Here is a 19,953-nt window from a genome sequence, read left to right on the forward strand (position 1 = left end):
CGCAAAAGTTAGACTAGTCTTAGGTCTTTGAAAAAAACATTCAGCGTGTACGCTATACTATAACATCACACTATACTATGACACATACACTATACTATAACATCACACTATACTATAACATATCACACTATACTATAACATCACACTATACTATAACATCACACTATACTATAACATATCACACTATACTATAACATCACACTATACTATGACACATACACTATACTATAACATCACACTATACTATAACATATCACACTATACTATAACATCACACTATACTATAACATCACACTATACTATAACATCACACTATACTCTGACATATCCACTATACTGTGACATATCACACTATACTATGACATATCACACAAACATGACACATCAAACATAATTTGCCAACACAAAACAAAATCAAAGAAAGGGGAAGAAACCGACTGAAGCTAGAGATCGTTTTAACGTTAAATTAGCAAATTGAACTCAGGAAACGCAACAGCGTGTCCATTAAAGGAACATCATAATAGAGTCAATCATTTCTGAAATGAGAACATCGGGCGATTGAGATTTGAGCAATTCATGTGACCTTGCGCACAAGGTAATTTCATGCTCAGCAGATTGATGTCGTTATCGGATCTAAATTGCGGCAGAAATGATTATGACCTTAGGCACCGTGGATTCAAATGAGCGACAAAGGACTTTATCTGTGTGACGGATTAATGCTGTGCACATATTCTCTCTCTTAGAGACACTGGACTCTGCACTCAGGCATACCAACCCCCTTGAACTTCTGAGATAAGATAGCTCAAGTATATGAATAAAAGAGAAGGTAGAACATGTAAGAAATGCTTTTACGTAGAAGAAAAATGTCTATATTTCATCACATATTCTGTTTTCTTAAGGAGTTTGTGATGCAGTTGCATAGTGAGTAACTTAAAACAGTGATTCTCATGAGGAACTAGCCTACATGAGGACCACTTGCTGATTTACATTCTGTTTCATTATGAATCTGTACATATAACTTCTGTTATAGGTCATACGATTACATCACTTTCATTTTCCAGGCACTCCTCTAATAAATCAGGGAAGAAAGATATTCAAATAAAATCTATGGCAGAGAGGAGTCAGATCCATAAATCTAGGGTACATAAAAATATAAAATATAACACTTTGATGGTAAGTTAGTAACTTTTAATGTTATTGTAAAACAGTAGTTTGTGTCACATGTCATGAGTCACTTTACAATGCCCTAAAGTTAAAGAATTACACATCTGTCCTCCAAGGTCACTTACCATAACTTCACATGTTCTGTATTAAATGATATAAAAGCTTTTTTTGCTCTCTGTGATTATTATTTGTCACATTCTTAATAATTTGTACACATCAAAAAGTGCACTCTGCACCCTCCTCCTCCTCCTTTCTCCCAATCTTTAACACATTGTTCAATCAGCCTTTTATTGTGCTGTTGCTCCGTGACTGCACTCCACACTCTTTTGCTTCCTCCTGTGCTATTGCTTCATAGCTTTCATATCTGCTTGTTCCAGTAATTGTGCGTAGGTGTGTGTGTGTGTGTGTATGTATATGCAACAGTAAATGTAGATTGGTTTCACGTGCTGATACTCCAGTACATCATAGTTTATGTGTCCTGCTCTATTTAAAAGTAAAACACAAAAAAAAGCAAAGGGAGTGCCTTTCAACTGTCTTGATAGGTGGCTCAAGGGAATTTCATTTACCTTATAAATCTAAATTAATATGGAAAAAGTCTTATGAATTATAGATCATACTGAGTTCAAGGTTTTTCAAATCACAGGTAAGACTCAGAAAATAGCACATATTGCAGTGGGGTGTTTTCTCTGCAGGCCATGTGAGGTGTTGAATACATATTTTGTGGCAGGGGACAAAGGAGATGTGCTTGGCGCTGGCCCTACCCTCTGTAGTCAGTCAGTGTGGAATCAGGATGTTGGACTGAGGGGCAGGGCGCTGGGCCTGTTAAATATTGACTGCGAGTGTAATAATTAACCTTCCACCAACTCCTGATCTCTCTTAAACTGGCTGCTCTGCCTCGCTGCCATTGCTTCGCCGACATTTGCATCGAAATGCGCCTCCTTTAGCTGCTGCTCACTGTCAGTGTCACCCCTCTGTGTCTTCATCTGTCTCCTTGGTCTTGTCTGTTGCTCTGTTTCTTCCCCCTATTCTGCTGCTGCTGCTGCTGCTATCGCCCGGCTCCCGGTGTCACAGCACCCTTGCTGCTCTTGAAACCTTTGGCCTGGTCCTGTGAAAGCCACCATGCATCTAAAGGTGAGTACTAAGCTCTTAACCTCAAAACTGAATCCTGTGTGAAATGTACAGGATTAAAACTATGTACAAGTTATTTTTATCAAAGGAATACCTGAAAAAAAGCAGGTGGTACGCCAGAAGAATTTGCCATATTTTGTATTTTATCTATTTAAGGATACACATTGTGGGACAAAGTCTGTCTTACTTTAATATGATGATTAACTAAGTGATTCTGTTTTTTTGCTCTTTTTTTCATATTTGAAAAATATGGGTACAGAAAAGTAAAACACACTAGGCGGTATTCATAGTAATTTTCTAATTAATGTTAATATTTCTGTCTTCGAAGTGGCAGAAAAGCGATGGATGCGGTCTGATTGGTCTATTCAACGGCATAAAAAGCACCCGAGTACAGGCGGTCCAACAGAGCTGCTAATCATTTAATTGCTTTATTGTTCTGTTTTTCTCCGTGCAGAGTTTTACTGCGAGGCAAAGTCTACAGAGATATTACTCTGGAAGCTGAACAAGGCAGGGTCGAAAAAAGAACAAAAATGTATAACAGGATTTGAATAATACCTCTCGATTAGGTTCCAAACTGATATAGTATATTGACAAAGTATGAAAGGCAATCTTTTAGTAATTATGAGGACAAATGTCAGTGTAAAGCAGGAAACGCAGGGCCTGCAGGTACATAGGTCAGACACACCCATATATTCACATATTGAAAGGCGGCCTCGTGTTGACAGCAGCCATAAAATCTGTGTTATCTATACAGGCCTTGGCCCTTTGGCCCGTGCTGTTGGGGAGAGTGTCAGCAATGATGCCATCTACTTGAGGCAATAAAACTGGGAGGAGGAAATTGCTGGGTCAAAGTCACTTGCAAAGTGGAGGCTCCTCACGTACTAAAGCAACTGCCTCCGAGTCCAAATCCTGAGTTAACCTCGGTGCTCTCTCTTGTGCCTTTTCTCCTCCAGCTACCAACACCGGAAGCATCACAGGTTTGTCCATCTGTAACACGACTGATTTGAAGGACAACTGGAGACGGTTTGCCGTCAGCCTTCTGGTGCTCGCTGTATGTAACAGCAACTCCATGTGGAAGCTGAGTCCGTTCCAGTGGAAGTGCTGTTACCTGCAGAGAGCTGCCGAACACGACGCCGAGCCTGAACACTTCCTGAGAGTACGCAAAGCTCGCTGTGTGACAAAATGTTTTATTTTGGAGGGAGCTGAAGAGCGACAATGGGACACAAGGTGATGACCTATGAATTGACAGCCAGTAATTGAAACATCTGCCTGTCAGTTCTGTAGGCCACTGCTGTGTTTGTCCCTCTCGATACGTACAGATGTGAGGTTTACTACAGTCGCTGCAACAACGAGCCAACTGTGACTTTTGTGGCTTTTACATGAATTACAATTTTTTTTTATGCATCATTTACAATGAATAAAGTCTGAATGTGTTGCTTTATGCGTGGATGAGTCTGTCATTTGTCCTCTGTTGGGCTGTGTAAGGTTAATATGTGTTGCCAAAGAAAGTCAAGTCACCTTGACCCAACCCGAAATTCTTTTAAAGGGATTGAGAAACATAATTATGACTTACTAATAGTTACAGGATCATTGAAGTAATAGTAAAGATGAAGTTACCTCGATACAAACACTGTTATGCTGCAGAATTCGGGTTTAAAGTTGCAATGTGTAAGATCTGACCACATGCTCCAAACAAATTGGGGGCAGCATTTTACCTCTACTACTGGGCCATACAGTCTAAATATACAGTCATCAGTTATAAAATATCAGTTATAAATAAGTTATAAAAAAGAAGCAAACTACTAACTAACAGCAGGGCAAGAATACGCAAAATTCAACCTAACTACTGAATCTCTGAGAGGCCATCAAATGTTATAATCTTCACGTGTGGCCTATATTGTGTTTACCGTGCTACCAGCCGGGGGCTGTACGGTCCGTGTATGTTTTGATACTATTTATTTGATTATATTCAAAGTGGCAGAAACAAGGAAATGACTTGTATTTCCATCTCCGGGGGGATAGCGTGCGGCAGCCCGCTGGGACTCCCGGCTCCGGGGTTTTGCGCTGGGGAATGCGAGTTGCTTCAGCTAAACGCTACCTAAATGTCCGTCTCCCGGAGCCACTACAGTGGCTCAATATCGCCCCCTAAAGGTTCAAGTGGTATTATGAGACAGGACGGGCCGGAGCTAGCTGGTTAGCATGCTCGTTTTGGTAGATATCTCTGCAACACAACATAGACGTCTTTGACATAACATACACCGTAACCTCTTCACATTTTGGTAGTACATTTTTTGGAATGTTTGAAAAAAAAATTCTGGTCAGATCTTGCACATTGCACCTTTAAATGAAAGTGAGCGGGATCAAGGAGGGTGAAAAGAGGACGTCATCAACGCATCATATCTTTGGGTTACAACAAATGCGCAGTAACATGTGATCTTCACTCGCCAAAATTGAGCCAATAGCAACGCACGACCGCAGCTCCAGTTACACTGCGCATGTGTCATACCCCAGAGCTCAAAACCGCATCCCAGCCTCTTTCAACAGGCCTTGACTGGGATCAGGAAGTGCCAACGCCATTCTGCGGTTTCAGCCTCATGAAAACAAGATGACGCCGTCTTCTTGACAATTTGGAGGGCCCAAACTCACAATAAATTGTTTAATATACACATGAAACTGACTTAATAATTGCGGGAGTGTGCAATCAATCAAAATCCAGCCTGCAAACAAAACTATTTAAAAAATCATCATTAAACAACAATGATTTGATAACAGCCATCAAAATGTCTTGAAAAATGGCATATGTCCATGTGGACTCTTAAATGTTACTGAGGATTCAAATTAAAAGAAAATATTATTAATTCTCTGCAGCTTGCTTGTGTCCATATGCATCAACATTTCTTGCTGTGTTTTAATCTATCCGACATAAGATGCAGCCATTAATATTGGCGGCGTGTTCCTTACAATAGCCTACAATGTGTTATTCTGCTTATCTGATCAATGCCTAGAAACATATTGATTAAGACTAGGTGATGTTTTGTTTTTTACCTCTAATTCAAGTGTCACTATGTGGCAGGTAATTGTTAAAAGAGCAGACTAGTCCAGCTGACCTGACCTGAGTGACCTGTGCAGCCCTCCGCTCTGAATATCATCTTTATGGGGTGGAAAACAGTCAGCTCCATCCAGTCCATGTGCACAGACACCATGAGCAACCTGTCATATGAGTAAGGTGAATATATCGCTACAAAATGACAAAAAAATATATATATAAATTACTTCATACACTTACTAATTGAACCACAAATTATTACAAAAATACAACTGTAGGAAGAGACTGTTGTGGTCCAGAAAACCAACAAGCAGCCATGTGCTTGAACATAACTTGACCGCAGGTACACTGTCACTTGGTTTGCGTGTTTGGAGTAAATGCATGCACCAGGAGTACACACACAAGATGAAACTGTTACCTTTGCTGCCACCTAGAAGCTTGATGGACACAGTGTTGGGTGTTTTCAGAAAGACACCAGGGCTGCGGTCGAATAGTCTTTTGTTGCTTAGGAAGTTTCCTAACGGAGTGAAATGACCCCAAAGTATCTAAGTAGCAGCCATGATAAGAGCTGTTCAAATTCTCTAAATGCTAAAGAAAGGTGCTTCAGTGCTTCCTTTCTTATTTCCTTTAGCATAGGATACACTGGACCATCCTTTATGAAAGGAAAGGAGATAATCCCATACCACAAGTCCTTGCGACCGCAAACATTTAAAGCGAAGCACCATCCGGCCGTTCATGAAAACAAATGACCCTACCTTTCATACTGTCACATACTAATTGGGATTCATCTTGATAAATATGAGTAGACAGTGACCACCATTTTATTTTACCTTATTTATTTATTTCAAACATGTAACAAATAAGTAAAAAAAAAACAAGAAAAAAAAACAAGAACAGCAAATAGGCTATGTGTGTGTGAAAAAAAAGAGACCAGTAAACATAAAGGAAACTGTCAATAAACACATAATCAACACAGGCCTAATAAGTAAAATATAATATAAGTAAATATTAGCCTATAAGGAGTAGGAAGAAGTAGCCTATAGGTATACTTATATGGTTCTACAACTTCTCCATAACTCAAACAATTCACTCAATATTTATCATATGAACTTTTGTGACTGGTAGCCTATATTCCTTTTTTTATTTCAATTCCAACCTTGGGTAATGAAGTAATAGACTATTTTTCAATGGGTAGTCCACATTTAAGATAAAATACTCTTTTATGTTGATTGCAAAGTGTGACATCAGCAGGAAGGAAGGACCTGCGGTATCTCTCCTTCACACTGAAGCAGCTGCTTATATAGCCAGCAGCAGTAACATAGAGTAGGCTATCTACACAAGATTATTTCCTACAGGTGGTGAAAGAAATGGCCTGTGTGTCCTGGAATATCACAGGCAGCACAGAGAAGCACATAAACCCCCTCTCACCTAAGATATTAGTAATATCAGCATGTATGATATCTCTGCTGTTAGCCAACACACTTTGCCAGATGCTGTGCTCAATACTGCCTCTACTGTATTTTAGCCTAAATACTGTGTGTAATCTGGCTGCTTACATGATGCATAAAGTAATAATCCTGCTGACAGCTCAGAATTGATTATGGCAGTTTATTCGATTTGAGACAGAAAAAGAAAAAAAAGAAAAAATGCTCTGACAGAAATAAAATAAAACAAAACGCTCTGACAGAAATAAATAAAAAAAATAAAAAATAAATAAAACTGGGGGGTCGGTAGTAGCTAGGTCCATAGGGACTTGGCTTGGGTACCGGAGGGTCGCCTGATCAAGTGGTAGCTGGAGAGATGCCAGTTTGTCTCTTTGAGCAAGGCACCAAACCCCTAACTGCTTTGGTGCCTTGGGCTCCCCCTTACAGCCCAAGGCACCAAACCTCCCGAGCAGTTGGGGGTTTTAGTGCCCTTAAGCAAGGCACCAAACCCCCAACTGCTCGGGGGGTTGCTGCCCCCTCGCCTCTGAACTCCTGAATATCGCCTGGAGTCTACCTGCCAGTGGAGCTGTCGCCCATGCCTGGCATGTAGACTCTGAAACAATGGCTGTGGACGGTCGCCCTCCTGCCAGTGGAGCACTATCTGTCTCCATGCCTGGCAGTTTCGCCACGGATCCTCTGTTCAACCTTTCGGGTTGAACAGAGAAACTTGCCCGTGGCGAGGTAGACGTGGTGTGTTTCCAGGTCACAACCTTGTCTCTGGCGTCTGACAGAGATGTTCAGAGCTTAGAGAGAAAATGGGTCCTATAAGTAAACTTTTTGGTAAGCACACATGACGTCACACATGACGTCACACATGACATAGAATATAAGCCCCGCCCAATACCTTGTAGTACTGTTACCCTTCTCTGTGACGTCGTACATGACATCACGGAAGATAAGAATCCCCACAAGAATCGTGACGTCAGTGACAGTCAGCACTAAATTACAGTCAAATCAAATGGAGTAATCAAATGATTCGATCATGCTCACTGTGATCAGCAGCCTCATGATCAAATACTGCTGCCATCAGCAGGTGGAGTTAAGGGAAGCTTCAATCACAGCAGTTCCTCTCATCAGCAACACAGTTTAATGAGCCAAGACTTGAGGAGAAAACTCTTCTTGTCATACTATTTCATTATTGCCAGCTAGGGGGGAAATGTTGATTTACCAGAAGATAAAGGAAGAAATAAATTATATGTTTTCAGTTACACTCAATTTATGTTGATTTACACTGTAGCCTGCTCAAGGTGACATGTGATGTGAATGCTCTGCTGTCTCATATGAACCTCTGTGGGATGAACGCGCATCGGTAGATTCTAACTAAATATTATTTTTTCTCCTAAATGTATGACTTTTTTTTTTCCGTCGTAGATTTGAGCTGTTAAACAGAAAAAGTCAAATAATAAATAGTCTTTCCGGAGATTTAAAGCGAAGGCGGAAGTGAAGGGGAGTGAATCATCCTACATTCATGTACTCTTTGTGAATCGTCTCTTCAACGGCAGTGCTCTTTAATTTAATAATAATCTAGAAACAAATAAAGACACAGAGTTAAATACAACGTCTGTGTGTCGGTTAATCGATTATAGTCAGTCTAACAGATTTATAGGGATAATAAATCATGATAAATATGTCTAAATGGATATACACTTTGATATTCAGAATCAAAGATATAACAAGAACCAGCACCATCTTGCGGTGAGGCGACAGACCAGACGAGCACTTCCCGTGACGCAGAGAAACGCGGTAAAACGATATTCCGGTTTGCAGCAGACGGAGAGAGGAGCAGCAGAGCAGCAGCAAGCATGGCATCCGACAGCAGCACGGCTAACGTTAACGGACGAGAGAAGACCGTCTCTCTGAACGGAGAACCCGTCGTGAAGCGGCCGCGGGAGAGCTCTGGGTCGCCACAGCAACAGGAGTCTTCTTCTTCTCTCCTCCGCATCCCGAAGGAGCCGCAGAACAAAGTGACCGTGGTGCTCGGAGCGCAATGGGGCGACGAGGGGAAGGGGAAAGTTGTGGACTTGCTCGCTATGGATGCGGATATTGTCTGCAGGTGCCAGGTAACCCAGCGATTTAACTTCACAGTTAGCATTCAAGCTTACCACTTCACACAATGGCGTTGCCGCTTTGTTTGTAACATGAGAGTTTAGGGGTGAAAAGTCGTTAAACCGTTTAGTATAGCGGTTTAATATTAATGAGGTGGTTGTGACGTCAGCAACCTTGTCTGACCTCCCGGATATAGAAGTGCTAAGTTGATGCTAGTGAGAACAGCTAGCCTGGTTGTGTGTTTCTCTTTTTATCTGCAAAATGTGGATCCAGCACATGACCTCCACACACTGATAACCCTGTCCATTGAATGTGACGTTATGTAACGTTGCCCAGCTGTTCCTCTTTCTTCTACAGTGCCATTTATTCAAGATTCAACATGTTTATTATGGTTATAATAATAATAATAATAATACATTTGACTTATATAGCGCCTTTCAGAAACCCAAGGACGCTTTACAAAGGGGGCACACACGAATCATACTAATAAATAACAGAGAGGAGAAACTATAGCTAAGTAATCAAAAGAGTGACGTGTAGGAAGAGTCAGCTGAGCTCATAGGCTTTGTGTTTGAGGTGTTTTAATCTTGTGAAATGCTTTTTTGCAGGGAAGCTCCATTAAAAATAATAAGTTATATTACAATTTTATAAAAGGAAATACTTTGTACAAGGCATATTAAAAACATATACAGTATAAGATATATGATTGAGGTACTTTTTGTGTGAGAAGAATTTACGAGACATAAGAATTTTATTTTTTCTGTCTTTCTTTCCTTGTCAACTAACCTTTGCTGCAGGGGCTGAATATTTTGACTATCTCAGTGAAACACAGGCTGTGAGGTTGTTAAACAAGATCTGTGTCACTGTACCATATTAACTGTCTTCTGTGTTGTTTACTTGCCTCCAGCGTTGCGTCTCATCAGAATAACTGCCCTCTATAACAAGTTGAATCCTGTTTTTACTGTTTGCAGGGAGGAAACAATGCAGGTCACACGGTGGTTGTGGACAAAGTGGAGTACGACTTTCACCTGCTGCCTAGTGGAGTGCTCAACAAGAAGGCTCTCTCCTTCATTGGTACGACACAATCCTTGTGTTTTATTTTGAAAAACTCAAAGTTGGCGGGAAGATAAAGATCCTCATAAAATAATAAAGTCTGTGACGTTATATGACCAAGATCAGTTGTAATGTGTCATGTAGTAGTGGGGGAAGTGACACTGTTTTTGTAGTACACCTGCTCCTAGCTAAACTAAGATTATGCATATGTATAGAAAAATCAACACAAGGTGCACATACGACTTACAGGGACTATACATAGTTACACAAAGGGTAACTAAAGGTCAGAAAGGCTTCATTTCTCTGGTAGAACAATCACCGTTTAAATCTTAAGTGTTTTCTTGATTTCCTCTTTTTTTGTTTTAACATTTTTTCCAGTACTATGAAAACACGGAAAGAGGAAACATTAAAGGAAGTTGTGTTAAAGTGATTGGTAAACAAGATAGCTTGAGTTATATAAATAAATAAAACCTCCGGGAAAACATGAGCAGTTTGTTCCTCATCAGAAATGTCTTATGCAGTGGTGCCTTTCTCATGAGGTTTGTTAAAGTTTCATTTTGCATTACAGGCAACGGAGTGGTGATCCACCTACCAGGTCTGTTTGAGGAGGCTCAGAAGAACCTGCAGAAAGGCAAAGGTAAAGTTTTCTAAGCAGACGAGATGCAGTGATATCATCAACATATTGTCTTCCCTTAGAAAGCAGTGTCGGTATCGTTAAATAGGCCGTTTTTTTAATGTTTCCTTAAGAAAAAAACAACCTAAACCACAAAAAATAAAATATGTGCATATAACAGATAGTAACTGTAAACTGAAAAACAATCTATTCAATAACAAAGAGGAAAAAAAGGTAATAATAATGAAATACAACATTGGGTATTGTATATTCAGAAACATATTGTAGCGGGTTTGACACTTAAATGACGGGGGGTGCCAGTCAGAGTCACTTCTGACAAATAATAATCATAAAATAGAAAGAAAATAGCTCAGTCAAACCATACAAAACAATCAAGCAAATACCCAGTAGCAATGAAATATATATCACCAGAAACCGGCACTGCAAAAACAAAGAGACGACAGCTCAATTCAGCTTTCAATAAGTTTATTCAATCCACTGAGCAGCAATTGATGTGATGTGTCCATAATACACAAGAAACCTGCAATGAAATTTATGTAGTAATATGAATGTAGTAATAGGTGAGGTATAGCAAATGTGTAACGTGGGATTTGTTGTATTGTGTGCAGGATTACAGGGGTGGGAGGAGAGATTAAAGATTTCTGATCGGGCCCACCTTGGTGAGTAAAGAATTACCTCATTCAAATTTTTTGAATTAGAAATGTCCTCTTATTGACGGTCCCCTTCTGTCCGCCTCCAGTGTTCAACTTCCATCAAGCCGTTGATGGGATCCAGGAGCAGCAGCGGCAGCAGCAAGAAGGGAAAAAGTAAATCTACTCTTATTAGTTTAAATACTGCGTATCTTTTACTTTGGTAAAAGTTTATATTCTAATTTAATTAAATCGTTTATTAGGGTTATTAATGTTGTGTTTTTATTTGTTCTCCAGTTTGGGAACCACTAAAAAGGGTATCGGACCTGCCTACTCCTCCAAAGCTGCTCGGAACGGTCTGCGAGTCTGTGACCTTGTTTCGGATTTCAAGGTTTTTGAGGACAAGTGAGTTTTCTTGTTTTTCTTCTAATTTCCTTCATTCAAATTTTCTCATTATATGTTGCCAAATCATCAGCAAAAAAGAGTGCTGATGGGAACTTCAGACAGTGTCACTATGCCATGTTTAATATTTCAGACTTCATTGTGTGCAGAGCATTTAATGTCTGAGGTTCTGTTCAGACCTGGCATTAACGTGCGTCTTGGGTGATCCACATTTGAAGATGGTCTGAGCCACATATGGCCACACTCTTTTAGCAGTGTGTTATTCTCGTAGCAGTGTGTATACGAATGCGTCCTGGGCCTCATTGAAGGACCAGCTACTCAACAGATGTGTGTGTCACTCACCGAGAGAGGTGATCCACAACAACTTGTGTAGCCGAGGGTCACGTTGCACCTATACTTCACGAAGGTAGACCTAATAAAGTAACGGCAAACGCTTTATTACTCCCACATTGTCAATAGCAGCACATGACAGCTTCACTCATTCCGTTCTGACCTTTCACAATAAAAGCCTCAACAAAATAGTTTAATATTAGGGCTGTCAAAGTTAACGCGATGATAACATGTTAACTCAAATTAGTTTTAACACCACTAATTTCTTTAACGCAATTAATCTTTCAGAGGTTGTAGCGGGCTCAGTGTTAAAGCTGGAGAGAATATATTGCTATCAAATGAAACCAAACCTAAGGACTCCATTGGTACCAACCATGTCATACTAGCTTGTCGCGAAGGAGGTTAAATAACGCTCCAAACTTGCGCTGAATTTTGGCGAGGAAAAACTGGCATGGCCATTTTCAAAGCGGTCCCTTGACCTCTGACCTCAAGATATGTGAATGAAAATGGGTTCTATGGGTACCCACGAGTCTCCTTTTACAGACACGCCTACTTTATGATAATCACATGCAGTTTTGGGCAAGTCATAGTCAAGTCAGCACACTGACACACTGACAGCTGTTGTTGCCTGTTGGGCTTGAGTTTGCCATGTTATGATTTGAGCATATTTTGTATGCTAAATGCAGTACCTGTGAGGGTTTCTGGACAATATCTGTCAATGTTTTGTGTTGTTAATGGATTTCCAGTAATAAATATACACATACATTTGCATAAAGCAAGAACATTTGCCCACTCCCATGTTGATAAGAGTATTAAATATTTGACAACTACTTGTTTACTTGCATATAGAGCGGATCCGATCACAAGTGATCACTGGAGAGGTATTCTAATGCCAGGTGTGAACTGGGCCACAAGGTCTGAACAGGGCCTTGGTCTATTCAGTTTTGTTTTTGCAATACTGTGTTGATAAAGAAACTTCTCAAGATGCAAGTTTGAGTTCAGGAATACATTTTGAGAGCAATTTGAATCACATTTGGACAAAGACCGTATAGACATCAGGGTATCGTAAGTGTCCCATGCATTGCTTCAATAGTTGTAGTATCTCTATCTTCTCCTGCCACCAGGTGGCAACACCTGGCCACGGCACGCACATTAAAACTGCTGGCACCCTGCTTTCATAGAAGCATTATGATAGCCTTGTCTGTCCTGTCATGTTGTGCAATTATTTTGTGAAGGTGTATTTGCATAAAGAGGGAAGCACATAAACTTGAATGAACATGTCTTAGCAGACTCTTAACTCTGTCCTCCTCTCAGGTTTCGTATGTTGGCAGAACATTTCCTGACGATGTATCCGAAACTCAACGTGGACATTGACAGCGAGCTGGAGCAGCTGAAGGTGAGGACAGGTTATCATGTCAGAGCCAGGAAATACTGACACATCCACATCACAGTTGCTTGGCATTGATATTGTGACAATAGACCTTTTTCATGGAAGACATTTTGACATGTCAGTGGGAAATGAACAGGTATAAATAATAAAATGAATGATGGCTGAATTTAGCTGCCTTGGTTTCAAGGTCCTGGGGCCGGTTGCACAAAGCACCTCAATTTAAGAATTTAAGAAACCATGCAGTTTTTTGAAAGCAGTGTAAATGTGTTATTTTTGCCCATACTAAAATGGTGTATTTGAATATTTCTGCATACTGGGGTACCTAATCAGTCTTGGAATTACATAAATTGAGTATGATTGTAAAGCTGAGACTCTTGTGGATCCAATGAGCCCAATTGTATTCATGTGTGATAATGTTAGTCCCCATAGTAGCCATTTCATTGTAGTGAGACCATTTTTTAAAATTTGACCTCACTGTATAAAATGACCTGTGGTGACCTCTAGGATAATCACAGCTTCACGAAACTTTACAGCCACAAACTACAGACCTAGGGGATGGATGGCTTTCCTAGGTAGATTGACAACAAGGGGGTTTCTGAGCAGTTTCCAGAACAGAAGTGCTCGCCATCCAATTGGCAAAAAATGCAATTCTTGCCGAAATCTCCAAATGTCAAAAGTTTTTGATACCAAATCACAGCATGGCTTTTTCTATGGTGTTCCTCAAGGTCTTAATGTTGTATTTTGGAAGGATCATTGATCATTTTTTATAAATTCTCAAGTGATTAAAATGGTTAATTTTAGCAACAAATATTTGTAACATATGGTATCAACCCAAAAATGTATGAGACATAAATGAGCATGGGAATGGCCATCATATTCTTCTATCATCATGTTCTACGCTCTTAGTAATTATCTAATTGATTAATTAATTTGTATTTCTTATTTATAACTAGAACAACTTAAGCTGCATCTCAAATTAATCTTCAGGTTCCCAGCTTTCAGATGATGTACACCACTTCTATGTGACATCTACTGTTGACTCTTTATCTCCCCTGAACATCCCCTGTCCACCTCCCATACCCCTCTAAAAAAGAGGGCGGGATGTGTTATCACAGTACTGCATCTTTTAGGACAGAAACAAATAGGAAATGAAGATTATTGTTTATTTACTAGTTTTGTATGATACAGGTTGAGTTTGGATCCTGAGTTTGGATGGTTGACAGTTAGAGTGTAACTGGTATTTATTGCTGAACAGTATTCAGTGTTTTCATTATATTAGTTAACAATCTTTCTTCAGTTATAAGTTGTAGATTTCAGCCTATCTTGAGATGGTCTAAGCAGTCTTCTTGGTCTGTTTTTTTTTTCAGGGCTTTGCAGAGAGACTACGTCCTCTGGTGACTGATGGGGTGTACTTCATGCACAAAGCTCTTAATGGTCCCAGTAAGAAAATCCTGGTGGAGGGAGCCAACGCCGCTCTGCTGGATATCGACTTTGGTGAGCAGCACAGGGTTTGTGGAGTGAATAATGAAAATTAATGGAGGTTTTGCCTCCTCAGGTTAACGGATGTTTTTCTCCGTTCAGGGACGTATCCTTTCGTGACGTCTTCTAACTGCACCGTGGGAGGAGTGTGCACCGGCCTCGGTGTGCCCCCGTCGTACGTCGGCCGAGTATACGGCGTCGTCAAAGCGTACACCACCCGGGTGGGCGTTGGTGCTTTCCCAACAGAGCAGGACAATGTGAGTAAAGACACATTTGAAAAAAGACGTTTTTTCCAACGTGTTGATGATGCTAATTACAGATAAGTGTTATCAAGCTGAGAAGACGTCGATGTTGTGATTAAAGGATCAAATTCATCACACTGGCTTCTCAGGCAGCTCGTTGTGAAATAGCCAACACACTCCACTAGGTTGAAGTAGATATGTGATGTTATTGTCAGGTTATACCACAACAGCCAAGCACGTTTTAAGATGGCAGTTAAGGAAATGTCTTAGATGTTGAACCAACATTCAGGGAAACATGTGAATAGAATCTGAATGACCATTTCTGGTAATATATGACATTTTAAATTGATGAGAAGATATTTTTTCTATATGGGTGAGTTGAATTTGTTGCTGCGGTTTATGGGTTTCATACAGATTTAGATTTCTCCTAATTCTGAAATAACAGTTGTGAACTGGAAAATAAAGCAAATATTTAAAAGGTAATCACATTAGTATCAAAAAAGAAATCCTGAGATGAATGCAATACCACACAGATGAAGGACACATGGTTTCATAGATGTGAAAGGTGCTGCAGAGAGATGGTGAGTAAGGCTGCATTCACACCAGATCCGGCGGTGGGGTGGTGTCGGGGTGTCACTTAAAGGGCCCGTTTGTGCAATGTCATGTTGTGAAGTTTAACTCCCAGAGGTAGCACAAGTAGACTTTATATTTCACAATTTTTGTTTTTCGTCAGAGCGTTTTTATGATCTCTAATATTACCAACCGCACTTGAAGGCAGCGTTATTCATTTTCACAGCAGCTAGGAAACACACTACCAAATTCCCCCCCCCCTCTCCCCCCGAATTGCTCCAACGAGCATCCATGTAGTCAGCTGTTACACAAACTCCTGAGCAGTTGGTGTAAGTGCTTGTGTTTTGTATTTTACCCTCAGGGATGTTAACAGTTCTCTCACCGACTATCTGGTTACATGATTGGCCACCGCAGCTTGGCGTTGGGGCTGCTTTTCTCCAAAAGTTGATTCCGATTCTACTTTTCGCTGCAGGCCGCTGTTTCCGCAAACCCCTGTGGCAACCGCAGCCCAGATGCACTTTATTACAATAATACAATACAATAAATCTCAGGGTGGAAACTTGTCTTCGGCTCACCAAACACAGGAAACGGCAACATTAAAAAACAGACAAGCAGTTAGTAAAAACAACTACATAGACCGGTTATGTTGCACATTACACATGACTTAGATATGCTCAGTCACTTTGTTGAGTTAAGATTATTGATGGCACTTGGGAGGAAGGACTTTTTAAACACATCCCGGAGCTCAAACTGGCTGAAGTGAGGACGGGAGCTATCTGCCAGGATACTTTCTTCCTCGTCCTTTCTATAAAAAGTTGAGTCAAGGTTTTTTTTTTTTGGCATTGACACAATCCTAGACAGTTTATTCTTATATCCACAGTTTAGGTGACCGTACCAGGCAGGAAGGTGAAAGGTCAAAACACTCAGTTTCGTACACTAATTCTAAAATCTGCTGACTGACACCGAGGCCACTAAGTTTCCTCGGACGATTAAGTCAAAATGAATCGATCTGGTGTGAATGCAGCCTAAATCATCTGACCTGTGTCTCTTTGTCCTGTAACAGTTAAATTGAAGCTCTATGTACTAGCATTAGTATTTAAAAAGTACCCAGCTGTAGCCATTATTGTGACTGTGGTTGAGTATTTTCCCGTAAATAGAGACTTGATTAGACAAGAGAGAAGATTAGTTGAAGTGACATGACCATCCCACGTTGAGGCTCCTGAAGTCCCAGTAATGCAGAAACCCCTTGTGAGCCAAACAGACCTCAGTGTCATCATCAGTGTTGTCAGGTGTCGTGGTCAGCTTCAGACTTGAGGTTAAAGAGGCTGACTTATGGTCAGACGTAGGTTCGTTCAAATCTATGAGATTGCTGGGAAAACCTTTTGTGGGAAGGTGGAAAAGAAGTCTGCCAGCAACGTGCTCTTCAACAACACAATTTATCCCCCATGCAACTCAGTGGTTGACAGTAGAGGAGTGTGGTTGTACTGGGCAGCTTCCACAGGATGTTACTGGAAAAGGGCATGTGCAGCTGACTGTCCGTACGCTGTCAAAGGTGTCAAAACAGTCAGAATCAATACAATGTCCCTGAAAATAGCGGGATTATCTTGTGGATTTTGAAAGTAAATGTCGTTTTTATTTTTCAAAGCAGTTGACAGTGTGTGCTTTTTGTATTTTAGGAGACCGGGGCACTGTTACAGTCCAGAGGGAGAGAGTTCGGCGTGACGACGGGCAGAAAGAGGCGTTGTGGATGGCTGGACCTGATCTTGGTCAGATACGCCCACATGGTCAACGGCTTCTCCGCGTAAGGAACCATCTCACCATTTCAGCATATTATCCCCCTCTGCTGATGGAATTACTCAAATTCCAGTTAAGTTATTGTCATCAGAGTTGAACAGAGTGACTTGTTTCCTTGCAGAATTGCCCTGACGAAGCTGGACATTTTGGACACGCTGTCAGAGATTAAAGTGGGCGTGGCCTATAAGGTTGATGGCGAACCTCTACCAAGTTTCCCTGGTAGGTCATTCCCATTTAGATGTTTTTATAGATCTGCTCTTTGTCTGCCCTTTACAGGACAATATTATTGGATTTAACAGTCAACGACAAGCATTAGTTTACTTCAAATTAGGTTTTAGTGTTGCCTTAAAGTAGAGGGCAAAGTTTGATGACTGTAGGGCTGCAACTAATGATTACTTTCATTATCTGACAATTATTTTGAGCGAATCTTTGTGGAGAAACTCAGTTTTACAGATCTGTCGAATAAATCACCTACAGCCGTACCCAAAACCCAAAGATATACAATTTTGAGTGATATAAAACCTATAAAACAATAATGGTAAAGCAGCAAATCTTCACACATTTGAGAAGCTGGAACCAGTGACTTTTGGTCATTTTTGGTTAAATACATAAAAAGAAAGAAAGACATACATGATCGTGTAATTATCAACATTTTTGGATTCATTTTCTGTCTGCACTAGATGACTACAATACAAGATGTAAATGTTTGGTCACAATTTATCCATCTATCCACAAAATATTTTTATGCCAGAAACATAATTACTGTAAACACAGGAGTATGCTCAAATGGATTATTATTTTGAGGCGTACTACTTAGTCTTTGTTTACAGGCAAATGAACGTGGCTTTTATGCTCCCTAATGTCTTATTTTACACAGGTCAGCTTTTACCAGCAGGAAATGCAACATCTTGGGTTTTTAAAAAATCTATTTTGCAGCAGATTTGAGGGTGCATTTATCATCCTTCTCATGTCCCTCTGCTTGCTCTGCCAAATGGAGCAAATTGAATTGTTAAGCTAATGAACCAGAGGATGATAAAACAACTTTCCTCTTTTTCTGCTCCACCTGACACTGCAGCTGCTCTCTGCCAGCGTGTTATCACTGATTTCCCCTCATATATTTATCATCTTTATGGTGCTGGATGTTAGAAGTGGCGCTTGTCCTGATCCAGATTTGCTCTCTGGTTTTGCTGCAGTCTTCCAACAATCTTAGGAGCATCACACCGTATCAGATAATAAAACATACTTTTGCGTACGGACCTTAAATCCCATTAAAAGACATTTGTCCAGGGTGTTGTTTTGACCACCGTCTTGTGGTGAATCAGTACACATTTCATCTTTCACTCACACGTTGTCTTCTGTTGCAGCAAACATGGACGTTTTGACGCGGGTGTCGGTGGATTACGAGACGTTGCCCGGCTGGTGCTGCAGCACCGAAGCAGCTCGGAACTTCGAGGAGCTGCCGTCGAATGCCCAGAATTACGTTCGGTTCATTGAGGACTTCCTACAAGTGCCAGGTTTGTAAAGAGGCACTTTACATTAATGGATAGACTGCAGCCAAATGTGTTATTCGCTTTGCCAAACCTGCCAGTCACATCTCGTCTTTTTCCTTTTTCTCATTTCAGTGAAGTGGGTCGGAGTCGGCAAGTCCAGAGAGAGCATGGTCAAACTGTTTTGATCCGTCTGTGCTGACCCCGTAGTCCTCCTCACATAATGATTTCAGGTTTTGATAGGATTACCAGAGGAGTTTAAAATGCAAACTCTCCTAAAGGAAATACTTCACCAGCAAGGCTATTTGCGAAACTCTTAGTTGCTGCTTGTGCATCACATTTACAATAATTCTTCTTGGATATAATTTATGCATTCCACATAATGTTTTTTCTATATTTATTCGGGTGTTAATTTTTAAAACTTGGTGCAAATGGATCATTCTTTCCCATTCTACAGTAAAACGCAGTTTATTTTGCTTTTTAGCATTTGAGGCTAATTAACCTTAATTGATATCTGTTCTCCATGTTATTATTATTTTTTTTTGTTACATATATTTGAAGAGCCATTGATGAACAGATGTAGAAGCTGTCGCATTAAAGGGGCACAACACAATAAAGCGAGAGATTCTTTTCAGGCTTCGTAACGGGACGGATAAATGATTGAAAGCCATTGTGCAATCAGTCCGATAGTGAACTTTTCTATTGAGCAATTTTAAAACACTTTAAAAAAAACATGAACTCATCTCAGTTGTCTAAGTTTGTAACAATATTTCCATGATGATTGTTGGAATGAATAGTGCTTTTTAAATCATCCTCAAAATGAATAAATCAAGCAACTTGAGTTTGAATAGATGTTTTTCTTCATAATAGTTGAGGAAAAGTGAGTAGAAATTCCACGTCCACAACAGAGACATTGGTCTTTGAGGAGTTTGTGTAAATGTAATGAAAATGGCCAATGGGCAGTGTTGTACCAGAATATATCTCAATATGTTTCATACGCCATTTCATTCATCGTCAATGATGTAAAAGACTCTTACCCAGCTTGTTCTTATCAATAAAAGGAAACTAACATTTA

The 19,953-nt window shown here is 40.3% G+C and overlaps 1 protein-coding gene and 1 long non-coding RNA gene across 2 annotated transcripts; one reads left to right on the forward strand and one right to left on the reverse strand.

Annotated features, from left to right (window-relative positions):
• Positions 1-7,119: 7,119 nt before the first annotated feature.
• On the reverse strand, positions 7,120-7,400 carry LOC141753150 (uncharacterized). The gene is made up of 2 exons (XR_012590398.1): positions 7,279-7,400; positions 7,120-7,224 (listed from the first exon to the last, which is right to left on the reverse strand). It is a non-coding gene; the product is annotated as an uncharacterized LOC141753150 (long non-coding RNA).
• A 1,119-nt stretch (positions 7,401-8,519) lies between these two features.
• adssl (adenylosuccinate synthase, like) lies at positions 8,520-19,953 on the forward strand. The gene is made up of 13 exons (XM_074611535.1): positions 8,520-8,882; positions 9,840-9,942; positions 10,490-10,558; positions 11,164-11,214; positions 11,295-11,361; positions 11,482-11,589; positions 13,231-13,312; positions 14,674-14,800; positions 14,888-15,042; positions 17,274-17,398; positions 17,513-17,610; positions 18,756-18,905; positions 19,014-19,953. The coding sequence occupies exons 1-13, from the start codon at positions 8,625-8,627 to the stop codon at positions 19,064-19,066; spliced, it is 1,446 nt and encodes a 481-aa protein (XP_074467636.1). The 5' UTR covers positions 8,520-8,624; the 3' UTR covers positions 19,067-19,953.

The sequence above is a fragment of the Sebastes fasciatus genome, chromosome 16 (assembly GCF_043250625.1).
Source record: "Sebastes fasciatus isolate fSebFas1 chromosome 16, fSebFas1.pri, whole genome shotgun sequence".
Lineage (NCBI taxonomy): Eukaryota > Metazoa > Chordata > Actinopteri > Perciformes > Sebastidae > Sebastes > Sebastes fasciatus.

Coding starts and splice junctions, on each gene's coding strand:
- adssl (XM_074611535.1), top strand. CDS start 8,625: ATGGCATCCGACAGCAGCACGGCTAACGTTAACGGACGAGAGAAGACC. Junction 9,943..10,489: donor GAAGGCTCTCTCCTTCATTG/GTACGACACAAT, acceptor TTTGCATTACAG/GCAACGGAGTGGTGATCCAC. Junction 13,313..14,673: donor GCGAGCTGGAGCAGCTGAAG/GTGAGGACAGGT, acceptor TTTTTTTTTCAG/GGCTTTGCAGAGAGACTACG.